Raw genomic sequence first — 20,996 nt, forward strand, 5'->3', positions numbered from 1 at the left:
ATGAGAGACAACCGTGCCGCTTCTACTACTGATTCAGGAATCACACCTCTCCAGCAACACAATATCTGTAATATATTTGACCTCTTTCTGTCTGCCCCCTCTCCATTGCCACGATTAAGAATCTTATTAGTTAAATGATAAGAGGCCAGGATCCAAATAGTTACCTTAGGCGTGGCCAAAAACTTTTGCCTCCCTAAGCACTGCCTTTGGTCAAGAGACCATGATACCTTATCCTATTCTACATTTGAAAACCTCATTGGTTTGAAAAGTGCTTTTTGTTTTGAGAGCAACGAGCCCGAAGCTCTCCCAACCTACTTGCCTGTGTATAGCTACCGTATTTTTCTCTCTATAAGATGCACCAGACCACAAGACGCACCTAGTTTTTGGAGGAGGAAAACAAGGAAAAAAATATTCTGTATCTCAGAAGCCAGAACAGCAAGAGGGATCGCTGCGCAGTGAAAGCAGCAATCCGTCTTCCTGTTCTGGCTTCTGTGATAGCTGTGCAGCCTGCATTCGCTCCATAAGACGCACACACATTTCCCCTTACTTTTTAGGAGGGAAAAAGTGAGTCTTATAGAGCAAAAAATACGATACTTTTGCAGATCTTGGGGATGTATGGATCTGTGATCACAGCACCCTAGGTTGTGCTGCTGGCACTAAGTTGTTGTAAACTAGGAAACAGATTCCAGCTGCAACTCTTGCGACAGCTGCTGTACTTGGTGGGGAAAGTTTTCTTGGGGTTAGTTGGACCAGGGCGGGGGTAGTTAAGTGGTAAATCAGGATTGTGGAGGAGGTAGAAGTAATTCAGTACCGTAGAGAAGGTGGAAGTGATGCACCAGAAGAGCGTCTTTTCCTGTTGGAGTCTTCGCCACTTGGCATTTCCTCAATTGCCTTTCAGATCAGTGGCAAATGTGACCCAGTTTGGGCACTGGTAGCATTTGTCTTATGGTTCCCTCTGGCGTCCTCACCCTGTGCCTAGAGGGCACTGTTGTCACTCAACAGAAGGAAGAATGGCAGGGAGAAAAGGATGATTAGAGCAATTTTGGAGCTGGAAAGAAGTGTGGAGGCAGGAGAGAGAATACCTGTTCCTTTTAGGCTCTGAAACTTCAAAAGATCTGGTGTTTGCTTTTCCACACCCTTCTCCATTATTGCAATATTTGTTCTTCAGCAAGCATTGTGCATGGTTCTTAGAATTCCAGTTGCATGTGGAATATACTCATAAATGTGAATGCCACCTGTCTGGGTAGTCTTGTGTTGGTACGCTCAGTCGTACATATATGAGCTGTAGCCTGTCTTGTATAGTTTCATTGCTCAATTCTTGTATATGCATGGTAGGCTCGAACATGTCATCTTATCGAAAAGCCCTTTGTCCCCAAAGTGGAGATCCATACTTGTACAAAGGGGTGGGTTGTCTGAGGTAGTCCAAAGTACAGGAAAAGGCTCTCTGTGCATGCTGAGTGGCACTGCATTTGTGCCAGCAAGCGGGTGTGAAGGAAAGGTTGTTAAGAGTACATGCTGCTCAATGTTTCGCAGATGGAAACAGGGACACTTTTGTAATACTACCCGCTACTCCAACCAAGGTTAACTGTCTGAGCTTCCTATCCCTCTCATTCCATATTGCTGGGGATCTGCCAGTATCAGCTGCTCATTCTTCCAGTCTTCTTCTTCTTCTTCTTTTTACATTTTAAAATTCATTTTCACTTTTAACATTTATCATCATACATAAATCATAATCATGGCTCCCAGTACATTTCCAAGCACAATTCAAAGTGTTGGTGCTGACCTTTAAAGCCCTAAACGGCCTTGGCCCACCCCCATCGTTCTGCCCGGACACCGAGGTCCCGTGCCAAGGGCCTTCTGGCGATTCCCTCACTGCGAGAAGTCAAGTTACAGGGAACCAGGCAGAGGGCCTTCTCGGTAGTGGCGCCCGCCCTGTGGAACGCCCTCCCACCAGATGTCAAAGAGAACAACAACTACCAGACTTTTAGAAGACATCTGAAGGCAGCCCTGTTTAGGGAAACGTTTAATGTTTGATTCATTACGGTATTTTAATATTTTGTTGGAAGCCGCCTAGAGTGGCTGGGGAAGTCTAGCCAGATGGGCAGGGTATAAATAAAAAATTATTATTATTATTATTATTATTTTACAAACAGGATTCTCAGAATCCCTGAACTTCCCTCCACCCCTCCATGGTTTTCCTGTATACATGTGATTTGTGCAGTTTTGCCTCGTATACAAATTTTCACAAGGCAATTTCCCCTGATAAAATGTGATTTTCACAGACATACGTTTAAATGTTATTTATAATGCTGTTGTTGCTTTGATTTTTTTTTCGTGCACTATCTTAGTTTGCAGAAAGCTGGCATTAAAAAAATAGCAACAAGTGAATAGCAATAACAAAATAGCAAAATGACTGAGTAATTGAAAGAATGAGCGTGAGTTCCTTCAGGGATCCTGTTTTGGATCATTTGCTATGGAACTTCCTTTTCCTGCAAACTACTTAGTTTTCAGTGCATTTCAGAGTTCGGAAATAAAGGCAAAGGGCTTAAACACAGTACTTCGGAAGTCAAACAGAATCTGTTCCGGAAGTTCGTTCGACTTCCAAAATGTTTGGAAACCAAAGTGCAGCTTCTGATTGGCTGCAGGAAGCTCCTGCAACCAATCGGAAGCCGCGGAAGCCCCGTCAGACGTTCAGCTTCCAAAAATAGTTTGCAAACCAGGACACTCACTTCTGGGTTTGCGGCGTTCAGGAGCCAAAACGTTCGAGAACTAAGCTGTTCGAAAATCAAAGTATGTCTGTATATAACTTTTTAAAAAAATGGATGCTGTGCTGCTGCTGTTCTTGCATCGTGATGTCAGTGACTACTGGCTCAGTAAAACACTGATTCCTACCTATTTTGTTAGCTTGCTGGAATGACAGTCTGGAGACCAGTGCCTTCCTGCAGGCTGCAACAAAAAATGTATAATCTTTCAAATGTCTCCTTAAACAGCTCTATCCATATGCTGGGAAGTCCTGAGTGAACTGCATGTTCCCTGAGGCATGTACACAGCCACTTGAGGATGGATGATTGGCGTTTATGTTTGGAAGTACAGTAGGCAGTACCTACTGTACTGTGGCTGTGGCTGTATAGAATGTGGCGTCATGAAGTCACTGTAGCTCCCTACCTATTCACCTGATGTGCTAATGCCTGGAAACCAGAATTCGAAACTTGTTTAATCCATCGCTAGGCCATTCCATGTTATCTATATGCATACACAAGTGTAATTGCAGAGGAGAGGAAAATGACTGGCTTTTTGTTTGCTCCTTCCCTCCCAACGTATCAGTCAGGCTGGGGTGGGGAGAATTGGCTTAGAGATCTTTCTTCCTTCATCTGCAGTTATTTCAGAGGCAACGGTAGGCTGAGCCTGAATAGTCCCCCTCCCCTCCAGTGCCCAAAATGATTGTTGGGAAAGAGAGTAAAGGGGTGTGTAAAAGGTCACACTTCCTTCGAGCTCGTAACAAGTCTGCAACCTGTTCAAATTTGAGTCTTCAGAGTATCTGGGCTCAGCTGACCTAGGCTAGCAAACCGGTTTCCAGACCAGGAAGAAGCAAGTGGCAGTCTGCTTGCTTTCCCTGTGCCAGTGAAACTCCTCGCCTCAGTGGGTTGAAGGCTACCCCCTATGTACAGCCATGCACTACTGAGGGTGGGATGACAATGCAGCATGCATTGGCTTAGTCGGCTGAGCATTTGGGTGCTGAGGAGGGACATAGGAGTTCACCTTGTCACCTTTACAAGGGGTAGGGTTCCTGGATGACCTTACATAAAATATTTTGTTGAAGTTAGCAACGTTGCATGGTTCAGGAGCAAGACTATACAATGTAATCTAAGAGGTAATGGACGCGGGTGGCGCTGTGGTGTAAACCACTGAGCCTTGGGCTTGCCAATCAGAAGGTTGGCGGTTTGAATCCCCGCGACGGAGTGAGCTCCCGTTGCTCAGTCCCAGCTCCTGCCAACATAGCAGTTCGAAAGCACATCAAAGTGCAAGTAGATAAATAGGTACTGCTCTGGCAGGAAGGTAAATAACGTTTCCATGCGCTGCTCTGGTTCGCCGGAAGCGGCTTAGTCATGCTGGCCACATGACCCGGAAAAACTGTCTGCGGACAAACGTCGGCTCCCTCGGCCAGTAAAGCAAGATGAGCGCCGCAACCCCAGAGTTGTTCGCAACTGGACTTAACTGTCAGGGGTCCTTTACCTTTATAAAGAAGTAAAACGTGGGGTCCCCCCCCCCAGACCTGATTGTTGCATTGAACAAAGCCATTGACTTGAGTGGCAGAAAAGAATTAGATGCCTTAAGCTCTTATTAGCTCTGCACTGTGCTTGACGTGGGATTGTCTTAAAAAGTGCTTATTTCAGGAGCATAATTAATTGCAGAGTGTGTCTTCTGGGGCGCTATTAAATACAAAAATGATGAAACCCTTGGATAGAAAAGAAATTTCCCTATGAAGATTTGGAAGAACATGATATCATCTTGTCCACTGCGAATATTTGGTCTGTGTTATATTACGTGGATGACGAAACTCTTGGTGGCTACTGATCAAGGTTTGCTTTCAAGCTGCAACCTTCTTTGTCTGGACGATTGGCAGACGAAAGTTCCATGAGTTCAAGTTTTTAGAAGGATTCTTCTTTTGAATCTGATGGGAATCAAAAGGGATTGCTGAAAGTGGAGAAGCAGAGACACTGTTGTGGTCCTTAGAAATGGTTCCGGGAAAGTGGGATTGCTGCCATGCTGGAGTTTGCAAAACTCCAGCATTTTCAAAGGAAGAGCTCCATTCCTAATCGTACCTCCTAAAATGATTGATAATATGAATTACTTATGTTCTGCTTAGTTAGAATCAACAAAACCCTCTGCTCCATATCCTTTCAACAAATCTATGAGGTTGGCAAGCATATGCAGATACTCACTTGCCTGTAACTTACGTTATGTCCCATGTGCTGCTTTATTATTATTTACCACCACCATCATTTATTAAACTTGTTAGCCGCCTGCTTACCCAAAGGTCTCCAGGCGACCTAAAACACATTTTGTTGCTTTAGCCTTTGAACCAACAACAAAAAAAGCAGTCATGGAGTTTGAGAGCTAGTTAGGGAGAGAGGTTGTATCCTTGAAACTGGCATGTTGCTTTAGTTCTTTGACTGTTGATTTAAGTGGCACAATACACAATTCCTTTGAGTTTGTTGTTATTGCCTTTATTAGCAATATAGGCTTGTTGTGTTTTGAGATGAAGGAGAAAAATACTGCTGAGTCAGAATGAGATCACCCAAGTTGCATTTAGGTCTTCAGAAACTAAATCGACGCCAGAAGGCTTTCTTTCTTTCTTTCTTTCTTTCTTTCTTTCTTTCTTTCTTTCTTTCTAAAAACCTGTTTGGAGTGTGTTGCTCAGCTTACCCGGCGGTCTACAATTTTTTTAAAAAAAATAAAAGCAATTGTACATGTCCCGTGAGCAGTGTACCTCTTTCATATAAAATGGGGATCTGGTGTGTGGATAGTTAGCATAACTGATTTGTCACGATTCTCTCTCATTATTATTTTTTGTAAAGGAACTGCTCAGGGTCATAATACTCTTTTCTTTTTGAATATCCGGTATCCAGCACAAAGAGTTTGTTGAACAGTTGGCTAGGGGAGCGGCTAAAAGGCTTTGGTTTGTGTGTTTTTTTATTACCCTGTTAGGCATTAACAGGGCCACTCCCTAGCCTAGACTGTATCAGCAAAAACAGTCTTCCTAGTATATGCAGGTGTGGAAGCACATTTATGTAGCCTTACTAGAGTTCAAACGGAAAATCATGATTTAAAGTCCTTGTGGCATGGATGATTGAGGACCGGAATTGGGCTGTTATGACTACTGTCTCTCTGCAGGCTGTGATTGTTGCCCAGGGATGTGGAGCTCCATTCTCCTACTCAAGTTCCTTTTAAACCCAATCTTAATTGTCAGGGCTCTGAATTTTAGAACATACTTTTTATTTCTTCAGTCTGTTTTGGCAGCTCCAGTCAATGTAATGGGAAACAAAGCAATGAAAACAGCCATTCCCTCTAGCAAATGGTAACTGCTTGTAGAATTGTAAGCTTACCTCCTTTATACATCCCAGAAAGGCAGCTTTTATATTTGATAAAATTTAAATTTAAATGTAATGATCTAATCCAACTAATTTGTCCGTTAAGCGCCCTAAAGCGTAGTGACATTCATGTTAAATTTCAACACTATTTAAGTTCGTTCCACTTTCAAATGAGTTTCCCTTGAGCTTTGGATTCCCATTGCATATGCTTCTTACCCACGAAATTTTTAGTACTTTTTAACAAGCTTTATTGCAAGGATGGGCAACCTGTGGCTTTCCAGATGTTGTTGGGTTCCAACCTCCCTGCCTGCCCTGCCCCAGCCCCAGCCTGCAGGGTCCAATGATCAGATGGTGGAAGCTGTCATCCAGCAATTTTTCAGAGGAGCATAGGTTTCTCAACCCATCTTCTGGACCCCCCGGGAAACTCAACAAACTGTGCTGCACCTGGAACTGGGTGTGGAGAGGGGAACTGAATGGGACACAACTGTGGGCAGCCTGAGGATGTACCATCCACCTTGGGCCAGTCTGTAAAATGCAAGTCTGGAGTGAAAGACTAGGGTGACTATTTCCAGGAACTCTAACCTCAGAGAGGTTAGGCTGGCCTCAACTAGAGCCAGGGCTTTCTCGGCTGTGGCTCCAATCTGGTGGAACGCTCTGTCACAAGAGACTAGGGCCCTGCGGGACTTGACATCTTTCCGCAGGGCCTGCAAGACAGAGTTGTTCCACCAGGCCTTTGGTCAGGACCCAGCCTGACTCCCTCCTCTGGCAACCTGCACAGAATTTTGCTTAACGGTTGCCATTAATTTTATTTTAATTAATTTTATAATGGAATGTTTTTAGAATGTTGGATTATTTGATTGTTTGATTATTTAATTGTTGCTAGCCTCCCTGAGCCTGGCTTCGGCTGCGGAGGGCGGGATATAAATAATTTATTATTATTATTATTATTATTATTATTATTATTATTATTATTAGACTTTTGTGGGTGAGCTGAGAGTTTGTTTGGGCCCAGAAGCTGAGAGGAAGAGGGTGTGCCAGAAGGAAAATGAATTGATGTTGATTTTCATATGTTTTGTAACTTCTTTGCAATGTTGTTGTTTCAGTTTTCTGCGTACTGCTTATATTAACAGTATACAAATTAAATCATCAGTCAATCGGTTTGTGGGGTGGGGTGTAGTGCTTGGTATTGGCAGAGGGTAAAGCTGTGTGTCTTCTTTAAATTACAACTTTCTGCTGCAAAACCATTGTTCAGTTCCCCTGAGAGAGAAGGATTGTAGTCATACTTCACAATACAACATATTCTGTTCTGTTAGGCTTCGTTAAGAAGAAACAAAACGGTCTATTAGAGGTGCCCTTCTTTGTGCTGTTGTGTTTTATTGGAAAATTGCCTGTATTGTCATCTCTGGAGCACATATGTGAGCTTTCTCCCTTTTATTATTCATTTCCACACACAAATACACAGAAATTTTATTTAATAACATATGCTTCAAAGGCCTGCTTTTTAGTATTCAGTTGCTGTACTGATAAGAGATGGCTGCATAATTGCACACCTCATTCTAAGGAGTTTTCTGGGGACTGAGTGCAAGCTACGTTTGGCTGAAGGCAGGTGGCAATGCCAGGGTTGTGCCTTAGGCAAATAATCCTTTATCATAGAGATGAAAACATGTACTCAGAGGTCATTCAGCTGAGCCCCCTTGCAATGCAGGATCTGTAATGCCGACTACAGCTCCAGCGTCTCTGACTGATAGCTGTCCAGCCTCTGTACACATGCAGGATAGAAGCATGTGGTAATTTTATTAGATCCCGCCACTTGTTGAAAGAAAGGTTTGTTAAACATTTGAGTTTTAATACATTGATTAACTAAGTTTGCATCTCCAAGTGAATGAGAGAATAACGTATATTTGCAGGATGCAGATATCGAGAAGAAATCTAGGATTGTCTTTGCCTGTGTACAGTGTTGGGGAAACAAATGCTGTATGTATAACTCTGCCTGTATAAGGTTGAAGCTGCAGATAAATCTGACCTTTCAACGTGATTAAAATGGCTTAACTGGAAGTTGTCTGAAGCTTTATGCAATCTGACAGTTACACTTTTTTGCTTTTGAAAGCACATCTTTCAGTTGCCTCCATTTGTTTTAAAAGTTACAGTATCTCTGTCCCCAAGGTTGATGTTGTTTTTCATTGGTTTTATGGATTTTAGCTGCATTTTATCTGTACACTACTTTGAGAATTTTTCTGATGTGTTTAAATTTGCCATGACGATGAGGATGGTGGCTAAAAAGGGATGAGTGCAGAAATCCCAGTGTCGGGTAGGTGAAGAACCAGAGCAATGAATCAGAAAGTCCTAGGATCAAATTTTAACATCTGCTGCGAACTCACTAGGCACACTGCTCTCTCTCTCTGCCTCAGTCCTCCTCATCTTTAATACGGAGATAATAAGACACCAGCTTTGTTTACAACAACTGTATAGTGCATGTGGACCATTTTGAATCCTTGAAATCACTATCAAGTTTGGGCAACTGTTGACACTGTGACAGATGTGCACATCCAGGCTGATTTCCCTCCTTTCTCTGACAGTTCAAATGGAAGTCCTGCTGCAGGGATAAAGAATCTGTGGCCCTCCAGATGTTTCTGGGGTTCAGTTCCCATCATCCCTGACTATGAGCCATCATGGCTGGGAGCTGATGCGAGTTGGAGTCCAACGTCCTTTGTAGGGGCACAGGATCTTCACCACCCATGATCTCACACCTGGAAAGCATGTGTGTTGCTCACGTATATGGAGGCAGCTAAAACCCTCTGGCTCTTTGAAAGGAATTTGATGGGTGAATTGACTTCCCTTTGGATGTAGAGTATATGCCCTCCCCTCAGTAGTCCACCTTGAACTTGATTGTCTGCTAGCACCGTGAGCCAAGAACAATCAAGGCTGGAATATACGAAGTTTTTAGCTGTGCCTATTCACTTAGAAAATGATCCTTTTCACCACCACCACCATTACATTTTACTGCCTGTAAACTCCCAGGTGTATTTGCACAAGACTACAGAACTCTCAGTCAGCCCAACCTCCTTTGGCAGTTTAATCTGTTACCAGGGACTATGTCTTAGGTGAGAGACTTCAACCACTTCAGGAGACAGGCAACTGAAAACAGATGCATGACTGAGATTCAGAAAAAAATAATACCTTTTATTATTATTTTTAAGTGGTGCTAAGGGAACTTTGTTCCAGCTTGCAAAGTCTCTCAGTGGTTGGGGCTGTATCATGTGGCTATTCTGCTAGGCTGAACTCAAGTTTGCTTTCATTTCCGGCTTTAGGAACGGCTAGGAGGATGAATTCGGAAAGAGATTCGGAAACTACCTTTGACGAGGACTCCCAACCAAACGACGAAGAGGTGCCATATAGCGATGATGAGACAGAGGATGAATTGGACGTTCCGCCTCCTGTCGAGCCAGAGCAAAACCGTATCAACAGAGAGGTGGAAGTGACTCGAGATACGCTTAGAAAAGGTGAGTCGGACGTGAATGATTCTGGAAGGGGAATGTAAGGTGAGCCGCGCTGGATCATGTCAAAGGCCCATTCAGTTCTGTGTGGAGTGGCCAACCAGATGCCAATGGGAAGCAGGGCCTGAGCTTGGCAGGACTCTCCCCACTTGTGGCACCCCCACTAACTAGTATAGCTAGCAGACAGAACATAGCTAGTAGCCATTGATAGCCTTATTCTCCATGAATTTGTCTAATCCTCTTTTAAAGCCATCCAAATTGGTGGCCACCACCGGGGCCGGCCCACACATGAGGCAAGGTGGCCCACAAGAGCAGCAGCTCCAAGGAAGTCTTCGTCTGCTGCTGTTGCTTCCACTGTGGCAGCGATAGCCCAATACATTCTGCCACCCCCTTGTCTGACTCCCCCCACCAGTGCTGCCCCCACAGTGGCCTCTTGGAGAATAGGAGATGCGGCTGGTCTACTCCCACCCCCTAGTAAGGAAATGGTGGGGGCTGCCCTCTGGGGTCTCCTGGGTTGTGCACCCACCCAACAAGATTCAGAGCTGGCCCATTTTCCTCACTGCAATGGCCTTTGATTTTCACGTGACCATTGAATAAGGCTGATTTGAGTTTCCCAACTTGTTTCTGATGGAGATCTTCACTCACTCCTTCCCTGGTGTGGTGGTGGTGGGTTCCATTTTGTGGCTTGCTTCGGGTGGCAAAATGTATTGGGCCAGCCCTGGCCATCACTGCACCATATGAAGTCTGTCCTAAATCCTCCAACAGCCACCTTTGTCGGAAGCCATTACTCTGAGCGTTATGTTTTTACTGTTCAGTTTCCAAAACACCACAGGGTCATTCCTAGATTGATCCAACAGGGAAACTACCAATGTGGTTTGGAAGTGGCATAAGCCTGTTTAAAATGAAATTTATTTGGACCTCCGGAGGCGGCGCGAAACCGTGATGGCGGACCTCTTCGAGCTCTGAAGAGGGGCACCGCAGAAAAGGGTTGTTTCGCTACGGCGCAGCGGCAACCCATCAAGAAAAACCACGGACAGAGAGAGTCCGTGGCCGTGGGACTCGGCGGGCACCTGGAGCGACCCCAAATTCGCGGAAGGGACCCCGTAAGGGGCTCCGGAGTGAAGGAGGGGGAGCGGTGCTGTGAGTTCATCGCTCTTTCTGCGGAGGCGAAGCCGCGCGGCTGTCACGGATGAGCGCTGACCTTTCTTCCAAAAAATACTACTCTGAAACAGCAAACCCGTGAGTAAGGACTTAAGATTTGTTACAATAACTTGAAGAAATTTGGCTGAAACCGGGAGACGAGAAAGAGGAAGTCCGTCTTCCGGCACTGCTTATAAGATCAAAGCAGACTGTTTAAAGAGCGGAAAGCGCTGTGAACAGGGAAGCTTTAAGGCTTTAAAGTGGGACTTTCGTGCACACTTGAAATTCTATTCTTAAAGGAAGAAAAAATACAGTTTAAATTGGACTTGGAGCGGTCCCCCATGGGGCGAGGGAAGACTCTAACCCCAAATCTTCGGGTGGCCGGGTGAAGTTGCTTGACTGCGGAACTGTTACAAACTTCCAGATACTTTTGTAACTGAAGTGCAACTTTTGGGCTTACTTAGTTTGAGTGGATACAATTGCAGGCACCTTGTTGGAACATTGTTAAACGTTTTAAAGTGCTCTGCAGGACTTTTTTCTTAGTGTTTTGGAACTAACTTGCTTTTAAAATTGTTTTTGAAAACGGAAACTTTAATGGCGGAAAAGTTACCTTCTTCTTACTAACTTTTGGTGGCACTCCCCCTAGAGGACATTGGATAACAAAGGCCTGGGAAAAGTTTTTTTTGCTTACTTTCTTTCTCCAGACTGTTTATAAATTTGGACTTGTCTTTCCCATGGGATTACAACATCTGACCTTGAACATTGACTGATGAGTGGTACAGGAAAGACAAGAGCAGCCAAAGCTAAGGAAGCTAAGGAAAAAGAAAAAGCAAAAAAGCAGGCACAGCTTTTGCAAACAACTTTAACTCAGGGACGTAGACTATCAGTGCCTGCTGTGCTTGCAACACAAAAAGTAGAAAGTGAAAAGCCTGAAAAATCTGAAGAGGAAGATATGGCATCAGGAGGAGCAGAGGCAGCACTGAAACAAGTTTTGGAACAATTGTCAACATTAAATCAAAAAATTGATAACCAATCAACAAAAATTGACCAAGCTACATCCTCGATCCAGAAATTGACAGATCAGGTTTCCCAACACACCCAAGCAATTGAAAAATTGCAAGGAGCAACGGAAGAGAACCGTAAATTGGCAGGGGAAGCCGTTGAAATTGCAACATCAGCTAAAAAAGAGGTTGAGGAAGTTAAAGCAGAAGTCAAGCCTCTGCATAAACAGATAGGGGACCAACAAACCTATCTCTCTTTGGTGGAACTGAAAAACCGGGAGACTAATCTTAGGCTTAGGGCGGTCCCAGAAATCGAACAAGAAGATTTGATTGGATTTTTGACAACAGAATTTTCAAAGTTCTGGGGCTTAAAAGAAGAAAGTGATTTTAAAATAGTATCGGCTTTTCGACTGGGAAGATTGGTAAGAAAAGATAGATCTAGAGACTGTCTAATAGCTTTGAGATCAAGAGAGGAGAGAGACAAAATATTAGGCCTACACTTCAAAAACTCAATTGAGATACAAGAGAAAAGGGTGGAAATCTACCGAGATATTCCTAAACAGCTATTGGATCTGAGAGCCACCTATTCAGAATTGGCTAAGTTGTTGAGACTTAACTCAATCCCTTATAGGTGGGAGTTCCCACAAGGACTATCATTTACTTACAAACAGAAGAAGGTTAAAATAAGATTACCAGAGGATCTACAAAAGTTCCAGCACGACCACGGAGAAGATCTCCAAAAAGAAGCAGCAGCCCTTTGGCCTATACTTAAACCAGGACCCACTCTGCCAGCAGGCGGAGGGACGCCTAAACCCTCGGAATTAGAGGAAAAAGAAGATACACCGCTCTAGGTGTAACAGAATAGTTCAGGATGTCTCTGCAGCTACTTAGTTGGAATATAAATGGCGGAAATTCCCCGGAGAAAAGAAGGAAACTGTTTCATATATTGAAGAAAGAACAATTGGATATTATTTGTTTACAAGAAACCCATGTGACCAGGCTCCACAGGAAAGTTTTGGTCAACAAAAGACTAGGCCAAGAGTTTATTTCCTCAGACAAGGTAAAGAAAAGAGGAGTGGTGATTTATGCTAAGGAGAGCCTGATACCTAAATTTTTATTCAAAGATGAATATGGAAGAATTCTGGCAATTGAAATCCAGACCCAAGGAGAAAAAATATTGATACTAGGAATTTATGCTCCAAACGACGGGAAATCAGAATTTTTCAAGAAGCTGCATGAGACGCTGCTGGACTATCTGGACTATGCTAACATCATAATGATGGGAGACATGAATGGAGTGGTGTCTACACATATGGATAAGTCCTATAACCAAAATCTAACATCAGACGGCAGACTGCCTAAAACTTTTTTTGAAATGACTGACAATCTGGATTTGATTGATATATGGAGGACAAAGAACCCCCTAGGTAAAGAAGGAACTTTCTTCTCTGAGGCCCACCTGTCCTGGTCAAGGATCGACCAAATCTGGACCTCCAGGGGGCTGGCACCCAAGACTAAAAAGGTGGAAATCTGCCCAAAAACATGCTCCGACCACAACGCTCTGAAATTAGATCTCAGACTTACTCAAACCGGTTCCTTCAGATGGAGAATGAATGACACTCTTTTAAGAGATCAAGAGATTGTGAAAAAGGCCCAAAAAACATTAAAGGACTATTTTGAGATAAATTTGAATACTACAGTAGAAAAAAGAACGATCTGGGACGCAAGCAAAGCTGTCATGAGGGGGTTTCTGATACAACAGAATACAATTAAGAAGAAGCTCTGGAATGGAAAGAAAGATAAAATACTGGAGAAAATACATCAAGGAGAGAAAAAATTGAGAACTAAACCAAAGTCAAAGGATCTGTTGAGAGAAATTAAATTCCATCAAGCAGAATAGTTTTGACATTGCAGGAGCCAGAATCCAGTACAAAAAGAGTTCTTGAACTTATATCTGAGTTTGGTCAGGTGGCGGGGTTTAAGTTGAACAAACAAAAAACCAAGGTTTTGACCAAGAATTTGACACTTACAGAAACAGAGGGGTTTCAGAGAGAAACAGAATTAAATGTGGTAAAGAAAGTGAAATACCTAGGGATCTATTTGTCTTCCAAAAATTTGAATTTATTTAAGGACAATTATGAAAAATGCTGGTTGGAAGTAAAGAAGGATTTAGAAATTTGGTCAAGATTGAAACTTTCCTTGTTGGGAAGGATTGCAGCAATTAAAATGAATGTATTGCCGAAAATGTTATTCTTGTTTCAAACCCTACAGATCGTGGACAGAGAGGAATGTTTTGGAAAATGGCAGAAGGATATATCTAAGTTTGTCTGGCAGGGCAAAAAGCCCCGAATAAAGTATAAAATATTAACTGATTCAAAAGAAAGAGGGGGGTTTGCCCTGCCGGATTTGAGGTTGTACTATGAAGCTGCAGCCTTCTGCTGGCTGAAAGATTGGTTTTTGCTAGAAAACACCGACGTCCTAGATCTGGAAGGTTTTGATAATGCATTTGGTTGGCATGCATATCTATGGTATGACAAGGTTAAAGTTCACAAATTGTTTAAAAGCCATATTGTCAGAAAAGCGATTTTTGCAGTCTGGACGAAATATAAAGACTTATTAGAGAGTAAAACACCGAGGTGGCTATCACCGGTGGAGGCCAAAGCTCGAAAAAGACCCAATATGGAGGCCTATTGGCCGAAATATTGGGAATTAATTGAAAAAATTGGAGACGGTTGGAAGTTGCAGAGCCAGGACAAATTAAAAAACAAGGTGCGAGATTGGTTACATTATGCTCAAATTCAAGAGGTTTTTAAAATGGATAAAAAGGTTGGTTTCCAGGAGGGGAAATCGAAACTAGAGACAGAATTGTTAGAACCAAAGACCAAGATTTTATCTAGAATGTATAACTTGCTGCTTATGTGGAACACACAGGATGAGACAGTTAAATCCGCTATGATAAAATGGGCACAGGATGTTGGACATAATATTATGTTTGAAGACTGGGAAAGGTTATGGAACACCGGAATGAAATTCACGGCATCTAGTGCCTTGAAGGAAAACATTATGAAAATGATATACCGGTGGTACATGACCCCAGTCAGGCTAGCCAAGATGCATCACCTGTCTGACAACAAATGTTGGAAGTGTAAGGAAGCAGAGGGGACTTTCTTCCATCTCTGGTGGACCTGCCCAAAAGTGAAGGCCTTCTGGGAAATGATTTATAATGAATTGAAAAAGGTATTTAGGTATACCTTTCCTAAGAAACCAGAGGCCTTCCTGTTGGGCATGGTGGACCAGAAAATGTCAAAGAAAGATAGAACTTTGTTTATGTACGCTAGCACAGCAGCAAGAATACTCATTGCAAAGAGTTGGAAGACACAAGATTTGCCCACGCTGGAGGACTGGCAGACGCAGTTGATGGACTACATGGAGATAGCTGAACTGACCGGCAGAATCCGAGATTTGGATAAAGAAACAATTGAGGAGGACTGGGGAAAATTTAAAGATTATCTGAAAAAATATTATAAGCTGTATGAATCCTAAGAAAGTGCATGATTAGGAAACGTTAAGCTTCTGCGAATATGATTAAGTAAATGGTAAAATTAGTGACAAAAGAGAAAAGGAGACAATTTAAATTGAATATGTTATGTTTATTTTAAAGGTATTGAAATTGAGATATAATATATTGTATTTGGATACATAACATTCGAAAGTTACAACAAGGTATGAAATAAGGTAACAAAATGCTGACATTGTTAATGCAAAGAACGCAGAATCGGAAGGGGTGGGGAAGTCCAAGTTTTATTTTGTTTTTGTTGTTAAAAAAGAGAAAATTTGTTTCTTGTAACTACTTTATTTGTTTATAAACCTATAAAATTATGGAAAGAAACGCAATAAAAAAATTTATAAATATAAAATGAAATTTATTTGGCCATATCCTCTAAACCAGCATTTCCCAACCTTGGGCCTCCAGCTGTTTTTGGACTACAACTCCCATAATCCTCAGCTAGCAAGACCAGTGGTCAGGGATGATGGGAATTGTAGTTCGAAAACAGCTGGAGGCCCAAGGTTGGGAAACACTTCTCTAAACAACTGGCCACATTTTATGCATGGGTTTTCTTATTTTTATTTTATTTCTACATCTAAAGTATACTATAAATATACAGGAATGCATAGTAATATAATCAAGATAAGATATGGATGCAGAGAAAACTATTAGTCTAACTTATAAATATAAAACAAGGAGTATAAATCTATGCATGAAAGTAGGAAATAGGTATGTGGGTTGTAGTACTTAACTTCCTATGTATTTTACACTAGCATATAAACAATCCTTGTCCCAGCTATTTCCAACTCTGTTTTTCACAAGCTTGAATTTTCAAGTTGATGCAAAGCAATACTGTAAAAATTATCACTTCCCCCTTCTTTTAACCCTCATAAACCACCACATTTTAAAGCATACTTTCTCTACTTTTATTAACTTAGTTTTTCTGGCACTCCAGAAAAATCCCCCTAGAATATGTAATGCACTTCCAAAAGTACATAATTATTTCCCGCTTAGATGGACTAACCCACTTCTCAACAAGAAAACTCAGCAAAGATAACAGCTACAGTTCTGAAATTTGTTCCAGTAAATGCTGAGAATCCCCAGAACTACAACTACCATATTCGCTGCCAGTTTTTATCTGTGGGGTGGTGGTGATGGAAATTCCTATAATCATAATTTCAGGACTTTGCAATGTAGATTTTGAAAGGGTATATACTATCAGGCTCAGGGTGCAATTTGACACAAACAGTGCATTCACACAAGTTTGGCACACCCTTTATGGGGCATTTATGCATAAACCAATAGCCAGGGTCGATTTGATTTAAATCAAATTGATTTGAATCACGATTTAAATCACTAGTCAGTAAGACTTGATTTAAATCATATTTTTTTTACAGAAAGACTCATTCTTAATATTTACAAATGAGAAGAAGGGCCTGGAACCAGCGAACTCTTATTAGTTGGCTGGCAAGCACTTCAAGGTCTTGCCAAGGACTTACAGATCCCAGTTACTATTTCCACACACGTCCCTATTTGAATTTGCTTCTACGTTCAGGTGCCTATTCTGTACAGTTAAGTGTTAGTGCATTTGTTGGAACCCAGTGGGATTGGGAAGAGGTTGCCAGCCCTGAAGTGCCTCCAGCACTTGCCTCAAGTCTGAGTTGCACAGACATGCAGCTCACTTGCACAATTATTACACAAAGATCCCAAGAATTGTGGAGTATTCCGCTCACAAGGTTGCACTTTCATTTTTACTGCTTCTTACTTAGTTACTTGTGCAGATCTGTTCCACTCCAAACAATCTGTTCATTGAACCTCTTGGAACTTAGTATTTAAGAGGGGCTGATTCTGTGTATATAAATTTGCAGCGGAACAATGGGATTAAGGTCCCCCCCCCCCCCCCCGCTCAACTCTGTGTATGTTTATTTTACAACATTTTCCCTGTGAAGAAAAGGCATGTTATCTCTGCAGACACAAATTCACACTTTTGAAAACTGCAAAAACAAGCATCTGTGATAATAGATTCTTGTTAGAAAAACTGCCCCAAATAATCTTACAGAAACCTCTGGAAGAGCGTGACATTGTGAATGGATTAATGGAATTCATTTACCAAAAAATTAAAACATTGCATATAAAGCCTCATGCAACATTTGAAAACAAATCCTTATTTCCTGAAGGACTATAATGTAAGTTAAATAGAAAACTATCTTTAGAAAGATTTTTCCTCTGAAAGCATTATATTTTTAAAAATCCAATTTAAATTTTAAAAAAATCCATTTTTTTTTTTAATTTTAAAAAATCATTTATTTTTATCCACCCTGCCAATGGCTCTACTTCAGGCTTCCTCAAACTCGGCCCTCCGGATGTTTTTGGCCTTCAACTCCCATGATCCCTAGCTAGCAGGACCAGTGGTCGGGGATGATGGGAACTGTAGTCTCAAAACATCTGGAGGGTCGAGTTTGAGGAAGCCTGCTCTACATGCTGATGTGAAAAGTAGGTTTGAGATGAAGAAAAACAGTTGTGGCAGTAAATTAACTTTTCTCTCCTCTGGATCCACCAGTAGATGAGTCATAAGGATAACCTTTAAGTGAGATTTCCAGTCTGTTCTTTGCTAATTTTTTTAAAAGACAAATGGTTGACATCACCACAAATTGCATCGTATTTACCTGGGATGTTCTCACCAAGGTCATTCCGGTAGTAAAGCTTATTTCTCTCTCCCACGGCTAACTTGTTCTCCCACTTCTGACTTAGCGGAAGCAAAAGTAAACAGCTTGTAGGCAGTTTTGAAATTATGCAAATCAAGGGAAGTTGTTTGGAATTCCTTAGGGTTCCCTTGTTCTGTTAATTCTTTGAACAAGGAGTAAATGTTTAAAAGCAGAACACTCGCCATTTGTTCCACTGCTCATCTTTGTTGCATTTGTAGTTTCTTTTTGATCTTGGGTATGCTAAGACTGAGGGACGCGGGTGGCGCTGTGGGTAAAAGCCTCAGCGCCTAGGGCTTGCCGATCGAAAGGTCGGCGGTTCGAATCCCCGCGGCGGGGTGCGCTCCCGTTGTTCGGTCCCAGCGCCTGCCAACCTAGCAGTTCGAAAGCACTCCCGGGTGCAAGTAGATAAATAGGGACCGCTTACTAGCGGGAAGGTAAACGGCGTTTCTGTGTGCGGCTCTGGCTCGCCAGAGCAGCGATGTCACGCTGGCCACGTGACCCGGAAGTGTCTCCGGACAGCGCTGGCCCCCGGCCTCTTGAGTGAGATGGGCGCACAACCCTAGAGTCTGTCAAGACTGGCCCTGATGGGCAGGGGTACCTTTACTTTACCTTATGCTAAGACTGCTAACTGGGGAGTGGGATGGGGGTCCTAACCATTCTAGCCTTCATATGCCGGTGGGAGTTAATAAATTTCCTGCTTTCAGTCACTTGATTATTAAGTTCATGATTGTCACACTTTATGGTTTTCATTTTTTTGTTTTATCTTTCAGAATGCGGCTGGCAAGTTAAAGCAAATGATCGTGCCTTCTATGAACAGCCCCAATTTATGAAAACGGCTTATCTGTGCCTTAAGAAAAGTAAATATGCAGTAAGTGGATTTAAAATCATGGTGTTGAAGGGGACCTTCACCTAGTCCAGGGATCAACTAGTCGTGGTTCGTTGGTTTTCATTACTGGAGTACAAATCCCATCATCCCTAAGCATTGGCCCTAGATAGGACTGATGGGAGTTGGAGTCTAGAGAACCACAAGTTTCTCATCCTTCATCCATTCCAATTCAACACCTGACGTGGAGGAAAAAGTTCCTGCTGGTTTTTTTGCTTTTTTTTATGCCTCGTTTTATCACAGCACCAAACTCTTTGATAACATGAAATGGGTTACACCAGGGGTCTGCAAACGTTTTCAGCAGGGGGCCGGTCCACTGTCCCTCAGACCTTGTGGGGGGCTGGACCATATTTTTTGGGGGGAAATGAACCAATTCCTATGTCCCACAAATAACCCAGAGATGCATTTTAAATAAAAAGACACATTCTACTCATGTAAAAACACGCTGATTCCCAGACCATCTGTGGGCCGGATTTAGAAGGTGATTGGGCCAGATCCAGCCCCCGGGCCCTAGTTTGCCTACCCACGGGTTACACCTTTTCGCAGTACACGAACACCCCATATCCATTTCATATGACTTGTTCAAGGTGGTTACTAGTGGGAAAACGTGCCTAACTGAAGGATGATTTCACTAAATGATAACGTTTCACATGAAATGCTACCTTGTTAGTATATTTAATGCTTTTTCTGTAATATGCTTCTTTGTCTTCTTCCACAGGGGAATGCAATCAAAACCTACAAGTATAATCCTATTACCTTCTTGCCACTGAATTTATTTGAACAGTTTAAAAGGGTCGCCAACTTCTATTTCTTGGTTCTACTTATTCTACAGGTAAAACAGGACTGTATAATTCATTGTGGAGACTGGCTTACCTACCCCCACCCCCTTTGTGCCCCATTTAAAGCAGGTGTGTGATGAAGTACAACTCTTCATAGGTGGCAGATCTTGGGGTCTCAAATTTCAGCAGCACCCTGTGTGATGCCAAAATTCAGCACCCCTCCACCTATCGCTCTTCATTCTGAATCGTAGTTATGGTGCCCCCAGCGTTGACCCCAAGACCCAGTTCGACTGAACTGGCTGTTCTCCCCTAAATCTGCCTTTGCTCCTGCAGCTGAGCCTATTAAAACTGAAGGGTTGGGAAAGTCAGGTACCATTATCAGTAGGAAATGGTCAAAGAGGATATCTGGGTTGATTGATTTTTAAATTTATTATTTTAGTGCATGAATCATAGAATCATAGAATAGAATCATAGAATCATAGAATCATAGAGTTGGAAGAGACCACAAGGGCCATCGAGTCCAACCCCCTGCCAAGCAGGAAACACCATCAGAGCACTCCTGACATATGGTTGTCAAGCCTCTGCTTAAAGACCTCCAAAGAAGGAGACTCCACCACACTCCTTGGCAGCAAATTCCACTGTCGAACAGCTCTTACTGTCAGGAAGTTCAGAACGATGGAGCATGTAGGTGTTAGGGCTTAGAGAATCACTCCACCCTGACTTGAGAGAACAATGGCTCTCCAGCTTTCAACTTTTAAAGTCCTTCTCTCTGCGTAACTGCAATTCCATTCATTCCTGGAGGATCAGCTGTGGTGCTGGAACTGGTTTTGAGCTTAACGTGTAGATGCAAGCTTGTCTCGGTTAACAGCATGCTCTGCTCTCTCATTACACCTGCCTGTTTACTTGCTAGTGCAGCTCTTCTTCTGACCATTGCTGCCTTTCAAAACGTACCTTAGTGGAGGTTGGGGGGGGGGACAGGACTCCTCATGGTGCCAGGCAAGAAGAGTTAACAGTTCAAAGGTATTTACTGTGTGAAAATTTGTACTGTATATTGAAAGCCATGTGGTCTACTACTGAGATAATGGCGTCTACAGATGTGTAAAACACCTTGGACGTAAATGCAGGGTAGTAGGTGGTTTTTTTTGAATTTCAAAAATAATAAATACCGTGCATACATAAATATTCCTCTTTTTTTCCCCTTGCAGTGCATTCCTCAGATAACCACCCTCTCATGGTATACAACTCTGATACCTTTACTCTTGGTTCTCGGCATCACTGCGATAAAAGACCTAGTGGATGATATTGTAAGCATTGTTTTAGTTATGTATTCTTCCTCTTTTTACATTTCAGGGTGT

The 20,996-nt window shown here is 42.5% G+C and overlaps 1 protein-coding gene across 2 annotated transcripts in view; it reads left to right on the forward strand.

Moving 5' to 3' along the window:
- The window catches only part of ATP8B1 (ATPase phospholipid transporting 8B1), a 73,598-nt gene that overhangs the window by 20,485 nt on the left and 32,117 nt on the right, over nt 1-20,996 (forward strand). For both annotated transcript variants that reach the window (XR_014502779.1, XM_083402690.1), the window contains exons 2-5: nt 9,401-9,592; nt 18,750-18,847; nt 19,581-19,694; nt 20,847-20,945. Coding sequence is in view for 1 of the 2 variants with exons in the window: in XM_083402690.1 (XP_083258816.1) it covers nt 9,415-9,592; nt 18,750-18,847; nt 19,581-19,694; nt 20,847-20,945 (489 nt within the window). In the remaining variant the exon portion in view is untranslated. The remainder of the gene's footprint in view (nt 1-9,400; nt 9,593-18,749; nt 18,848-19,580; nt 19,695-20,846; nt 20,946-20,996) is intronic.

Source organism: Podarcis tiliguerta (genome assembly GCF_965153285.1).
Source record: "Podarcis tiliguerta genome assembly, chromosome: 11".
Classification (NCBI taxonomy): Eukaryota; Metazoa; Chordata; class Lepidosauria; order Squamata; family Lacertidae; genus Podarcis; species Podarcis tiliguerta.